At 39.8% G+C, this 14708-nt stretch overlaps 1 protein-coding gene across 10 annotated transcripts in view; it reads left to right on the plus strand.

The window, feature by feature from the left end:
• The window catches only part of col24a1 (collagen type XXIV alpha 1 chain), a 98412-nt gene extending 85084 nt beyond the window's left edge, over positions 1-13328 (plus strand). For 4 of the 10 annotated variants that reach the window (XM_029000024.1, XM_029000021.1, XM_029000023.1 and 1 more), the window contains 18 exons: positions 797-850; positions 1296-1349; positions 1614-1667; positions 2045-2098; positions 2338-2445; positions 4631-4738; positions 5491-5598; positions 6483-6536; positions 6636-6698; positions 6790-6843; positions 7515-7550; positions 10073-10108; positions 10238-10264; positions 10769-10852; positions 11185-11365; positions 11459-11568; positions 12090-12305; positions 12463-13328. In XM_029000024.1, coding sequence (XP_028855857.1) covers positions 797-850; positions 1296-1349; positions 1614-1667; positions 2045-2098; positions 2338-2445; positions 4631-4738; positions 5491-5598; positions 6483-6536; positions 6636-6698; positions 6790-6843; positions 7515-7550; positions 10073-10108; positions 10238-10264; positions 10769-10852; positions 11185-11365; positions 11459-11568; positions 12090-12305; positions 12463-12606 — 1545 coding nt within the window. In that variant the 3' untranslated portion in view covers positions 12607-13328. Of the gene's footprint in view, positions 1-796; positions 851-1295; positions 1350-1613; positions 1668-2044; positions 2099-2337; positions 2446-4630; positions 4739-5490; positions 5599-6482; positions 6537-6635; positions 6699-6789; positions 6844-7514; positions 7551-10072; positions 10109-10237; positions 10265-10768; positions 10853-11184; positions 11366-11399; positions 11569-12089; positions 12306-12462 lie in introns of those variants that run through there. The other 6 variants (XM_029000019.1, XM_029000020.1, XR_003751619.1 and 3 more) reach the window with 6 other exon arrangements.
• Positions 13329-14708: the final 1380 nt, after the last annotated feature.

The raw sequence follows: 14708 nt of genomic DNA on the forward strand, positions 1-14708 counted from the left end.
ATATTGTTTAACTTACTAGCAGTACTTACCTGTTCTTGCCATCATGTGAATAATGGATTAGATAAATGCCTTTACTATTACTATAGAAATACAGCAAGATAACATTCAGACAGACAGTCTAGAAATAGATCCATATCAAAAAGAAGATACAGTCTAGAGTATTTGCAATTTAATTAAGCAGTGTGTTAAAGTGCAGGTAAGATGATGATTTAACAAGAAAAGTAAAGAGGTGTGATATTGCACAACAGTTATTGAACTGATACATTTGTTAATCATAGTTATGTGTATTAACTGTTTAATGTTTTAAATGTTTGAATTAAAAAAAAAAAAGAAATTTTTATCATGGGTGAGAAAAAAAAAATTATTGTGCGTTTGAAGAATTCCATTAATTTTGTACAAAACAGGACATGAAACATTTATTTGTGAACTACAGAACATCAATGTTAACATTCATGCTAAAACAAATCTGATTTTCCACAACCCCTTCATTAATTTCAAGGATCAGTTAATGACCAGAAGCAGAGACAGTGTCAAACCATGTCAGCCATGTCCTGAATGGGTTCCAGAACCTTCACAGATGCAGATATATGACTGAACTGTGGTTTCCAGAGCTTATTCCACCATATTTAATAGTTTACAATTTTTTGGATGTCAGCATATTCATTTGTTTCCCAATCACAACGCTTCAATTTAAAACACATTTGCATTAGTAGCGGCCACTATTGGCCCTGTGAGGCTTTGTGTGTTTTTGTGTGAATGTGCGAGTGTGCACACTGATGTAGTCTATCTTTGGCAGGGGCCACCTGGAGAGCAAGGGGAGTGTGGAGAGCCTGGAGATGATGGGTATCAGGTTAATGTCCAGGAAAAGTAAAACCACATCTGACATTAAATAAAGCTTTTTTTTCCCCTTTGTACACCTTTCTTTTCCATTTTTTGGAAAAGAGATTTATCTAGGAGATTTATTTAGACAGTTAAAAGTTAATTTGCGTGGTGAGGTGAAATATGAGGTTAAATTCCTCTGCAGTGCTGGACACAGTTTCAAAGTCAGTAGGATTAATCCAGTCAGGATTCCAGTAAAATTATCTTTGGGGAATATGTCCATTGGGTAACCTTAAAATGCCAGCATACGACCCGAATTTATGTTGTAAAGTATGTTCTAATCTCTGTCATGTGTGTGTATATGTGTTTGTATATGTGCACCCTAATGGGCTAATGGCACATGTGTCTCTTTATTGAAGGCAAGCATTTCAAATGTCCACAAAAGCAATATGTTGTTGTATGTTTCTGTTTTTCAGGGTTATTCAGGCATTCCGGGGCCTTGGGGTGCAGTTGGACAGCAAGGACCTCCAGTAAGCTTTTATCATCACATTTAGGATTTATCATTTTATTATGCACAAGGCAATAGGGTGGTAGTAGCCTAGGGGTAACACACTCGCCTACGAACCAGAAGACCCAGGTTCAAATCCCACTTACTACCTTTGTGTCCCTGAGCAAGACACTCAACCCTAAGCTGCTCTGGGGGGGACTGTCCCTGTAACTAATGATTGTAAGTCGCTCTGGATAAGGGTGTCTGATAAAAGCTGTAAAACTATTATAAATGCATTTGCATCTAGGGTACACCAGGAATCCCTGGACAGCCAGGACTCAGAGGAGAGAAAGGGAGTCAGGTGAGTTTTTATTGAACAGGAGTGCCTTCATATGATTAAGTCATATATCTTACCAGTGCTTTGTGGGTTAAACACTATACAGTGGCTACCAAGATACCTCTGCCATCCTCAAATCCTCTTTTAAGCAGTGCACGCAGGACTTTTGCTGATGAACAGGATCGGTTAAGGGTGCACCAAGGTGCTTTTTTGTGATGTTCGGCTTGAAACTAAAACACAGGCTAAGTGTAGGTTAAAAGTTGGTGTTTTTATTATTAATCAAGTAATCAAAATTAATGCTCTGCACAGGCAGTGGCAATTTAGAACAACACAGAGGATATAGAAACTCATGTTTTTATTGTCTAAATGTGTGTGTTGTGTGCACTTGTGTATATTCCTAGGGAGCAGAAGGAAATAAGGGTGCTCATGGTTTGACTGGAAATCCTGGTATGGAGGTGAGCAACTTGTGCTCAGTAGAGTTAATGGGTTTTATTTGTTCAGATCTGTTGTTTGATAGGATCTGAATGTTGTTGGGGGTGATCAGTGTGAAATTGCAGTCTCTTAGTCATTAAATTGTAGTTATTTGTTGCTTATTTCCCTTTTTTCTTCTTCAGGTAGATCCAGTATAGAGAAAACAATTGATTTCACAAATGCATAACTGAATCGACACAGAACTACCTCTCTGATTTCCTAGGGGCCTATAGGGTTGCCTGGGCCAAGGGGCATGATGGGATACCCAGGACCTGATGGTATTCCAGGACTTCAGGGGCTTACAGGCCTTCCAGGCACAGCAGGTCGCACAGTACGTGTGTCCTACCGAGATCCACAGACACATATCTCACTCCCTCTCACTCACTTCTCATAACCGCTTAGTCCGACTCCTGTGACTCAAGGCGTAGCGCGGGGACAACCAGGGTGGAGCGTCAGCCCATCGCAAGCTTCACACATTCACACACACTGTTCGACACATCTCATGAGCTCTTAATCTGTCATCCACACTAACCTAGCTTTTGATTACCACTCTATACCAAAACAAATTAGAGCATGTACAAATGTGCTGCAAAATAAAACTGGGAAGCTTGCTGGGTACATTTAAAGGATGATTCTTCGCATGTGTAGCATGCAAAAATATTTATTACATTTATAAACTAACACTGGGTTGAGGCCCCTTTTATCGTTCTGTATTCCTCAAAGTCTGGATCATCCTCGCCCTGCCTCTTGATCCCACAAACTCTCAAGATTCAGAGGCTTCAGATTTGCACACACAAGAAGTTAAAGAAGTTAAAGAAGTTAAACCAAGTTAAATATTTTGTGGTGGTGCAGGTTATTGTAGGGCCTGATTGGGGCAGACGGGTGCAAATGATGGAGATAATTGGAGCAGAGAAATTGGGCTGAGTGTGACAACAGGTGAGGGTAGACAGGGCAGATGGACTAAGGACATGACTGCAAGATCTCTACAAGATCTTGGTGATAAATGAATGCAACTGTGGGCAGAAATAAATGTTGTGATATTGCAGAAGCTCATCGAAACAATGCTACAGGAAATGCATGTTGAAATCAAGGCTATTACTTTTGTAAAACTTTTGTAACATGCCCAGAGATGCCAAAAGTGTTGACAAGTGTGTTTGCCAGACCCATGAGCCTCCTTTTATCTTTCTGTATTCCTCAAAGTCCAGATCATCCTTTCCCTGCCTCTGGATCACCACGTCAACCTGCCAGGACTTGCTATCTCCCACCAATGCACATAAAGTCAGGGACTCGGGGGAATGTCTTCAATCACTTGCAGTTGCACATCCAGGGTCCGCTCATGTGTCCATTCCATGTGGGAGGGGCTGTCCTGTCCCCGAAGCATGCTATGTTTCATGGATCTTTCATGGCTGCTTTCACAGGTTTCCACTGTGATAATACATAATTGCTGAAATAAACCAATACTGTAAACTCCTATTCAGCTGTATGAAACCTCATCCATTGACAGTTATTGATGGGTGGTAGTAGCTTAGTGGGTATGAACCAGAAGACCACAAAGTCACAGGTTCAACCCCCACATTGTGTCCCTGAACAAGTCACATAACCCTGATTTGCTCCAGGGAACTGTCCTTGTTAGAAAGGATTTGCTGAAAATTCAGTCAAGAATCATACTCAACAAGAAATTATAGTGGCAGAATTTTTATTGCAATGTGCAGATAAAACAAACAGCCAGCCAGTCAAGGGATCCGCCCAGATCCAGATCGGGGCATCCTTTTTATACAGTGGTCATGTGTCAACAAAAACGCTTGTGCTCAGCCAATTAAAATAGACTTAACACTTAGAACATGACATGGCCGGACTTGATCTTGTGTCCGGCCCTAAGTGCTTTAAGACAGCTGGGTGTTCTAAGCTTAATTAGTAAGTGACTGGTATTGCCGGACAGTCCGTGTGTGCTTTGGTATACATGAATTATCAATACTATAATACTATGTATAAATTGCGTATCAGTGTTCAAAGCATGTATAGTTCATAGTGCTCAGTATATAAATGTTTTCTTATTTGTGCTTCTTATAAATTTAGGTGTGGACTCAGTGACTATGATCATAAATTGATCCTTTAGCTGTGAGAGCCTGGGTGACAGGTACAGCTCAGTCAACTGTGACTCTCAGAAAACTCCTATAATTCAATCTTCATCCACATCAACTGACTCAGACACTTCCAACGTTGTGGCTGACTTTTAACCTTTCCTGTATTTTCCCCCATACCTACAGGTCTGTGTGTGTGCGAATTCATGAAAAGTTTTCTGTGTGAAAACTCTGACTTTGTGCAGGCCTGCAGAAACTCAGAGACCCACAAATATGATCCACAAAGATGACAATATTACCCACAAATATCACAACATCCCCTGTACAAGGGCATCTGATAAATGCTGTAAAAATGGAATTGATGAAGTATGTTCCTCAATTGTTATTGCGTTTTGCTCAGCTAATCAGTAGCTGATTTCTACCTATTTTCTGTAGGGTGAACGTGGAATCCTTGGTCCTAATGGTCAGTCTGGAACTCCTGGGCCTCGGGGTGAGCTGGGTCTTCGTGGTGTGGTTGGGGAATCAGGTCTAGCAGGACACAGGGTAAGAAAAAAAAACAGAATTGAATTTCTTTTCCACAATCATCTTACATTCATGTGTACCCAAGACAATGACGCTGATAATTCTGCACAGATAATTAACACATCATCATTTTGTGTGTTTTCAACAGAGGTGGAAAAAGTACAGAGGAAATGTAATTAAGTAAAAGTATCTTTACTTTGCTTAAATTCTACTCAAGTAAAAGTATCTAACAATCTACTTGAGTAAAAGTAAAAATGACTTAATTGAAAATTTACTTGGAGTAAAAGTTAATTAGTTACTTTCAATTTCAAATGTTTCAAATACTAGTCATGCAAGCTGTAAAAATTTAGGCTTCAGACACTCGGCATTGATGGTAATTATCTGGGCAACATTCTCTAACAGCAGTTAGATTAGTTAATTAGTTATAACATTAAAACAGAAGATGACTTACTCTGAGCTTGAAGTGATGAGTGGAGCATTATTGTTTGAGACAGCTACATTTTCGAAAGATTTGGTCACAAGTTGCAGAATAACGTGAAGAATATGCCGTGCATGAACCTGCGCAATTTCTTTTCAGTTCAGGCTTTTTTTCTTCTGAATTAATTTTTTAGATTAGAAACGAGGGGGTTTCTAATCTAACGAAGTAAAATACTTGTCTAAAAATGTACTTGACTAAAAGTAAAATTACCTATAAAATAAAACAGCAAAACTGTAACTGTATTACAAAAGTATAATTATGTTAAAAGTTCATTTTGCCATAATTTTTTCCATAGGGTGAGAGAGGTCTTCCAGGAGAAAGGGGGCCTACTGGAATAAAAGGCATGGAGGGAGCAACTGGGGACCAAGGAAGGAGGGGCTATACAGGGGTTAAAGGAGAACCTGTGAGTTGACTTAATTCTTTTTCAGTTCCTGCTCAGAACTATGCGTGTATTGTATGAAATAAGTGATTCACAATAGGTCATTTCAGTATCATGGTTTTGTGGAATATCAGTGTTTTGAGTTCATTTTCTTTCCATTGGCAAAGGTACATGTTTCATTGGGCCTCATTTATCAAATGTCCGTATGGCAGAAAAAGGGTGTATGATTTTGTGATTTAGCAAATTTCAGTGGCTCCTCTCAGATTGCATACACACTTCCTGTCAACGCTGCAGCAGGGGAAATCAAGCTGTAACAGAGAATAAATTTAATCATAGTTTGTTTTAATTATGTTAAGCAGGCAGGATTTCAGGTGATGTTTGTTATGGGACAGGAGAGGAGATACAACATTGCACAAATTATCACCCCTTTTTCCACACAACACAATTTTATTCCTCTCCACCTGAATAAATTAACTTCATTAGTTTTGAGCTTTCAGTGCAATAGTAAAACTAGAACAAGTCTTCTGTACCTTGTTTGTAATGATGTGGATTTCCAAAGAAATTCCTCTTCTTTGCCAGCTTCCGTTCCTTCATGTCACAAAGTTTTTTGGCAGAGGCCATGTAGATTATGCTTCTTTTGAGCCAATGGATTTATCAAGATTGGTACAGGTACTCCTTATCATACAATAATTTTTACTAAATATAACCCAAAATATTTGCATGCATTGATAAATGAGGCCCATTAAATCAAAATATATTGCAAGGTTGAGGAAGTTAAGCTCCTTTGGCCACAGGTATGTTCGAGGTATGTGAGTGACTGAAAAACAGAAAACCAGCCACTCTACATGACTATTGTCACAGTGGAATGATGGACAAATGGACAAGTATTAATTGTCTGTTTCCTGCAGGGAGACCCTGGAGACACAGGTATGCTTGGACTACTGGGCTTTCCTGGGCCAAAGGTTAGTGTTGCTTCTGTGGTTGTTGGTATCTATTGTTGACTGTTCGAATAATCTTTTATAATTTCTGAACATTATGAATTATTTATGTGTGTGTTACAGGGACCAGAGGGAGATTTCGGGTTTCCTGGTACACCTGGTCCTAAAGGTCAAATGGGTGTTCAGGTAAGACATTTTATCATATTGAAAGAACCCATCCTCCACAACATGTCCTGTCCTTACTGGGTGATAATATCATGCCATCTCATTTCCTCAGGGCTTTACAGGACCTTTCGGCCCAGAGGGCATGATTGGTCCAGTTGGCAAACCGGTAGGTCTAAATTGTGTGTGTTTGCTCGATACTAATACTAAGGATGGTACTCGATACTATTTTCGATAGTACAGGGGGAGAAAAAACAGTCAACTACGTTTAAATATTTTTTATATTTTAAGAATATTTTTAAAAATGTCTTTTTTTGAGCCAAACTAAAAATAGCATTCCTCACTTCTCATGCCACAGAAGTGCAATTACATAACTGTAAAATCCGGAGTGACAAGAGAAGACACAGCCATTCTTATAGTTAACTTACTGCAACAGTATTGCTTGACAGTGTCAATTAATCTATTCATATTATGTTTGAACAACAATTTTACTCCTCTCTGTGTATAATTCAGAATGATGTAGCAATGCCTGTTGAAAATTTTTGTAGTCGGCTAGCGATTTTTGTAAACCGGCAGATGCAAGACCTATATCAATAGTATCAATACCTGTGCTAATCGACAGTTAATTTTATTATTGTTTAGAATTTCACTTCACTTTCACTTATTTGAGAATCTAGTTTTTTTTAGAACATTAGTGTGTATGTGTGATCTTTTCAATGTGTTTATTTGCATAAATGTGTATGTATGAAGGTAATCAGCAAACAGTTTTTATTTTGGCACTGTGTTCTGTTTAGGCCCAATTAACCTACCTTTTTATCATTTATATTAAATTTATATTAGGGTCCTAGAGGTTCAAAAGGGAGCCAGGGGGAAATGGTAAGAATTTTATTGAATATATGTACGCTATGCTTTTGATTGCCACTGAGCAAAGCTCTGTCCCCACACACAGCTCCCCAGGTGCCTGTCATGGCTGCCCACTGCTCACTAAGGGCGATGGGTTAAAAGCAGAGGACACATTTTGTTGTGTGCACCGTGTGCTGTGCTATCACAATGACAATCAATTCACTTTCACTTTCAGAATTATAAGACAGTTAATGCAGGAGTAAAATACACATTATTTCTTAAAATATATTCTGTCATGTTGGCAAACTGAACACCCAAGTGCAAGTGTAATTTAAACAACAGATTTATTTTGATAAACAGGGGTTGAGACCCCCAAAATGGCTGAGAGGTTCAGGATCATAGTCACACATTAACAAAAATAGAATGGGCTCTGCTGTGCAGCAGCAAACACAGGTGTCCCACAGACCCAGCCCTGGTATGTTCGGGGTCCTCCTCCACCAGATGGGAATGACCAGGCAGTACCAGGAAATCAAAAGCAGTCCTTCTGCTTGTCCAGGCTAAAGAATTTCCCAGGAATTTAGGGATTGCTTTTGACCTTGGGGCTGGGGCACCAAACATCACTCCTCTTCCCCAAAGGTGGACAGGGGAGACCTAGCCATATAGACCTTTATGGCCCTCATGAGCCTTTCTGTTTATTGTGCATCAACTGCATTCAATAATTAAAACATTTAAGAAACACAGTCTGTTTTTTATTGCTGTTGAAAGAGTTTTATTGCTATTGAAAAAGTGGTCTATGTCTGAAAATCAACAAATGTGAGCATATGGCATTGAAAGAATGTGATGATTCTGCACTCTAAAATATTCCTGTCAAAAAATGAAGTATCATATCTGGGAATTCTAATTACGAAGAACCAACAATCACAATGTATTACAAACTTCAGATGCATCATTGAATAATATAAAAGAATATTACAATGTTTTGAGGCATGATTATGAAGGCTGAAAGTATCTTCATTTGTGAGAATTTCTGTTTGACTCCATCCTCAACCCAAAAAGGCCCCACAAGCTCATCTTTGATGATACCAGCCCAAACCAGTACTCCACCACCTTGCTGGCGTCTGAGTCGGACTGGAGCTCTCTGCCCTTTACCAATCCAGCCACGGGCCCATCCATCTGGCCCATCAAGACTCACTCTCATTTCATCAGTCCATAAAACCTTAGAAAAATCAGTCTTGAGATATTTCTTGGCCCAGTCTTGACATTTCAGCTTGTGTGTCTTGTTCAGTGGTGGTCGTCTTTCAGTCTTTCTTACCTTGGCCATGTCTCTGAGTATTGCACACCTTGTGCTTTTGGGCACTCCAGTGATGTTGCAGCTCTGAAATATGGCCAAACTGGTGGCAAGTGGCATCTTGGCAGCTGCACGCTTGACTCAGTTCATGGGCAGTTATTTTGCGTCTTGGTTTTTCCCACACGCTTCTTGCGACCCTGTTGACTATTTTGAATGAGACGCTTGATTGTTCGATGATCAATTTTAAGAGTGCTGCATCCCTCTGCAAGATATCTCACTATTTTTTTACTTTTCTGAGCCTGTCAAGTCCTTCTTTTGACCCATTTTGCCAAAGGAAAGGAAGTTGCCTAATAATTATGCACACCTGATATAGGGTGTTGATGTCATTAGACCACACCCCTTCTCATTACAGAGATGCACATCACCTAATATGCTTAATTGGTAGTAGGCTTAAGAGCCTATACAGCTTGGAGTAAGACAACATGCATTCGCAGCGCCCTCTCATAACCCAAAATGGTGCTTTTTTTGTACATTTTTTGCCAGTGCCAAAGAAGTCAGTGTCTTGTATCAATTACTACTGTCCCATTGCACTTACACACATCATGATGAAGTGCTTAGATATACTTGTCATGAAAGGCCCTGCTTTCCTCCACCCTGGACCCACTGCAATTAGCCTATCGTCCAAACTATGCCACCTGGTCAAGGAGCTGAGCCTACTGGGCCTGAACACCTCTCTGAAACTGGATCTTCAACTTCCTGACTGAGAGAGTGATTACTAAGTGGCTTGGTGAACAAAACATTGAAATTTTAGGTCTATGGCCAGGAAACTCCCCGGACATTAATCCAATTGAGAACTTGTGGTCAATCCTTAAGAGGCGGGTGGACAAACCAAAACCCACAAATTCTGACAAACTCCAATCACTTATTGTGAAGGAATTTGTTGCCATCCCTCAGGATTTGGCCCAGAATTTGATTGACAGCATGCCAGGGCATGCAGATTTTAATGTCCTGATGTGCAGTTCCAATTTTAGGGACAATAGAGCTCTATCAGTAACAAATCCAGGGCTAATTTTCAGTTCTACCTGGTAGTTACTGATTCTGAGTTTCACTCTTGGGTAGAGGAAATCTGGAAAACCAGAAATCCTGACTGTGAGTTGAAGAACTCATATCTGAAGCAATCTTGTTTTTTTGCAGTCTGTTTCCCAGCTCCCGTCCTTGTTCCCTTACAGATTCTTTATCAATTGTATTTTCTTTTTTTTTTTTGTAGGGACCCCAAGGGCCACCAGGCAGTCCAGGACCCAGGGTGAGTGTCACCCATTCTGCAGTAAAAGAAAGTAGTTAATGACGTCAGTGCGACTTGAGACTCCTGGAAGTGTTTATCATTACTTAAATGTGTCCTTATAGCTCTTTGTTATATTGTGCTTCCTCACAGGGACCTCCGGGTGCTCCTGGTCCTACAGTAAGAATTTGTGTAGAATCTTTTAACCCTTTCAGCCATAGGAATGTGTGATATGATAGAAGATACGATTGCATACCCCTACTCAGTTGTTTGATTGCAGAGGCTGAAAGAGCAGCCAGGAGTTTAAATTTTTAATATAACAGTAATCCTGCAGCAAGATGACAGTTGCTATGACAATAATTGAGTCCACATCTTGCAAATGCAATCATTATATCCCCACTATGGCTGCTGAGCTACTGATTGTCTGAGCAAAGAAGTGCTACTTTTTGGCTCATCATGTGTGGTGGATTGGTGGTCAGAAATTCTGTTTTTCCAGCATGTCTGATTGACCTATGTAAAAGACAATTATATTTGGAATATATTGTTTATGTATGTTGCATGCAGACTTCAGGAAGATTAGGGTCAGTTCATGAATGCCTACGTTTGTTGACTCAGGTCATTGTTTGTCCTTTTAATTCTCTTGCTTCTCCCTGGACTCTTCTCCCTAATGCTCTTTGTGGTTTGTGGTTTTGTGGTTTTTGCCCAAAGAAACATGTTGACAAAGCTATCTGGGCTCTGATGGAACGTAGTGATACCCTTCCAATGGAGGTGAGCCATCACTTGTGTGTCTCTTGATTCCAGTAACATAATTTTTTTTAATCTCTTTAGTCAGTGAAGTTGGTTTGACTGCTCCGATGTAGCTGATATTGTGCGAGTTTTGGACGTGATTAGTCATTTCATTTCATTTATTAAATTGTTTTATTTCTACAAACATACGTTAGTGCCAAGTCATTGATTATGAAAATATGTCATCAAGGCAAATTTGCATGAAAATATAATATTTTTGTCAGTGTTTTAATTTTGTTTCAGTTTGTTTATGTTATGTATGCGAGTGTAGCTCTTTTCAGCTGTGAGTTACATCTGCTTAAAATCCAATTCAGAATGAATGGCACAGCTATCAGAACATTGAGGGAATCATTCCAGACCACAACACAGGGATCTTTAAGACACTGCACTACCTCAGTAGTGTGGTCCAGAACATTAAGAGGCCGTTGGGTACACGGGACAACCCTGCCCGCTTCTGCCGAGACCTGCTAGATTGTCACCACAAGCAGCACGATGGTAAGACTAACACTTCCAATGTTTTCTTTTATAGAAATATATTACAAGAAGGCATTCATCACAGACCTACTTCATTCCTCTTGCACTGAACAGGATCATTCTGGGTCGATCCAAATCTTGGCTGCACATCAGATGCAATTGAGGTGTTTTGCAATTTCACAGCAGGAGGCCAAACATGCATCAGTCCTGTCACGTCTAGCAAGGTACACCAGCACTGTGGTTATGGAAAGTGAGTGAGCGAGAGAATTGTGCAAAAATAACAATTTCTCTGCCTATTTGACCAAGAAAGATACACAAACTGATTATGTTTGCACATATGACATTTCGGTGGTGTTTAAATCATCCAGAATGAATCATTGGGTTCTTACAATTTTGTAACACCAACAAAAAGATGCATATTGAAGATACTGAGAGGTTCTTATTTTATCAATTTATGTAAATCCTGAGGATGCCTTTGACCTTTACTACTTAAAGGATTCTTTATTATACCCATCTCCTATTGTCCTATAATCATTGAATCCAAATCCGGACCTTCTTTTCAGTGCCATGAGATAGTTCCTGGTTCTAATTAATGACAGAATCAGTAAATCAGTAAAAAAAAAGAAGAAAAAAATCATTAAAAATTGAGTGAGTGGGTTGCAAGATAACATTAAATGGAAAAGAATTTGACATGATTAAACATTTCTATGTGTTGTCATCTCTACATTTTATCGTCTTTCCTTAGATGATGTTTGGCATTGGGAAAGTCCAAATGAAATTTCTTCACTTGCTGAGTACAGAGGCCACACATACAATCAAAGTCCCTTGCCAGTGGGACCCAGAACTGGTTGATACCGCAACTGATGAGCTCAAAGCAGTGATGAGGTTCAGGGGCTGGAATGGACAGATCTTTGAGGGAAACACATTACTTGAATCACAAGTGCTGTTGGATGAGTGTGAGGTAATAACCAGTATTCATGTCATTGTCAAAATCTCCATCTCCAAATAGCTGTCTACTACATTTCCTTTCAATGCCGAAGGCCTTGTGCTGTAATTGTTTTGGGAACTCTGTGATCATTGTAGAGTCTGACTTTTCTTAGTGTTTTTCCTCCCTTCAGATTCAAGATGGCAGCTGGCACCAGAAAAGCTTTCTTTTCCAGACTCAGGAGACCCATCTGCTCCCTATTGTAGAAATCCAGGGACTCAAAGCCAAAGTACATGGAGAAGATCACATCGAAGTTGGACCCGTCTGCTTTCTTTAAGTGGAGGATTTTGATGTAGTAAATGGGACTGAGGAATTTTATCACATACACCATGTGGTTTGCCCATGGGAGATGTAATCACTTAATAACTGTGAAAAACAATGGGAGTAATAGCTGACCTCAAAGGAGCACACAAACAAGATATATATTATTGGGTCAAGAATACCTGTCCCAATGCAAACATAACAAAGAGAGCATTGCAAGAAAAGCTAAAGACAGTCATCATGATGGACAGTAATCATATAATTGTGCAATAGCTTGTGTATTAATAGTCAGAAATACGTAATTGCATTTTCTAAATTGCTTTTATTTGTCAGTTTAAAATTTGTTGTCCACCCTAGGTTTGATGGTGCTCTACCTCCTGTTTTGACCTCAAGATGTTACTCAAAGTTGTATGTACTGGTTACATTATGTCTGTTGTATGAATACTTATTTGAACTTGGTCATTTCTGCCATGATAAACTTAATTTATAAAAACACTTAGGTAAAAAAAAAAGTTAGGTCACATTGGCTAATTTACGTGAATAGGGAAGGTCTGCCCACCAGAGGCAACCTTGTTATGGTGCTGCAGTTGACACAAACAGTTAATCAGGCATTTCCCTGTGTATATTTTGACATATGTTTAATTATTTATATTATCTTAGTCATTCTCTATTAACTGCAGCTCAATAAATTGTACTATATCTAAGAGATTTAGTCCAATAAATCACTATTTATGTTAATAATGCACTTGTGTATCACACTCATTTTCAGTTTTTTGCTTGCTTTGAGATTCTTCACATAATTTGGAACATCACAATCATATCCTCATGTGCTTTTGGGGAATAAAATAAAATGTAAATGTGAAAGATAAATGTGTAGATGATTTCTTGACATTTGGTTGGGAATTATGGCAGAAAAAATGGGCACTTTCCAATACTGTAAAATAACTGAACGTTTAGATCACTTTTGACTGGATGTTTTCAAATCTGTCTCAGGTTTATGTTAAATGTTGACTGTAACTGACATATAATCCCAGCTATTGTTTAATTGTTTCAATGTCCCACTATTGCTAGGAATGAAAAGGTCTACTTCATATTTGCAGATAGTAGATTTTACTTTCGTACATTTGTGTTTGAGAAATAATCTCAGTGTTCTTAAGGTCTAAACTAAAGGACTAAGATAACTACTAGAGATTCAAATTCCAATTTTATTTGTCATACAGTCATACAGTGACTGCTATAGACCACAGTATTGCAACTATTTCAGGTAAAAGTGAAGTGATTGTCATTGTGAAACAAAGCACAGCACATGGTGCACACAAAGAAAGGTGTGCTCTACTTTTAACCCATCACCCTTGATTAGCAGTGGGCAGCCATGACAGGCACCTAGGGAACTATGTGTGGGGATGGTGCTTTGCTCAGTGGCACCTCACTGGCCCCTTGGCAGCTTGGGCTTCGAACCGGAAACCTTCTGATTACAGGCCGCTTCCTTAACCCCTAGGCCTCCACTGCCCCACTGTGATTTGGTATCACACTCCTTAAAATGAGGCTTAATAGTTTGTGTGTCCTCCACGTGCCTGTAAAACCTCACTACAATGCCTGGGCATGCTCCTGATGCGTTGTCGGGTGGTTTCATGAGGGATCTCCTCCCAGACCTGGACTAAAGCATCCATCAACTCCTGGACAGTCTTTTGGTGGATGAAGTGAGACATGATGTCCTAGATGTGCTCAACTGGATTCGGCTCTGGTGAACGGCCGGCTCGGGATTCGAACCATAGCATCAATGCCTTTTCTTGCAGGAACTGCTGACACACTCCAGCCACATGAGTCTAGCATTGTCTTGCATTAGGAAAACCCCAGGGCCAGCCACATCAGCATATGGTTTCACAAGGGGTTTGAGGTCTCAGTACCTCATAAATGCTGCTGTAAATGTACATGTAAGTACCTCTGGCAAGCTCTTGGAGGGCTGTGCGGCCCCCCAAAGAAATGGCGCACCACACCATTATTGTGTGTGCATTCACACACAAGTGTGCACTCAGGGCTACACATAAGGGCTCACACAGGCACACAAACATGTACTCACAGACACATTGTCTGTGGCAGCTGAACATGTCTTGTATT

The sequence above is a fragment of the Denticeps clupeoides genome, chromosome 13 (genome assembly GCF_900700375.1).
Source record: "Denticeps clupeoides chromosome 13, fDenClu1.1, whole genome shotgun sequence".
Classification (NCBI taxonomy): Eukaryota; Metazoa; Chordata; class Actinopteri; order Clupeiformes; family Denticipitidae; genus Denticeps; species Denticeps clupeoides.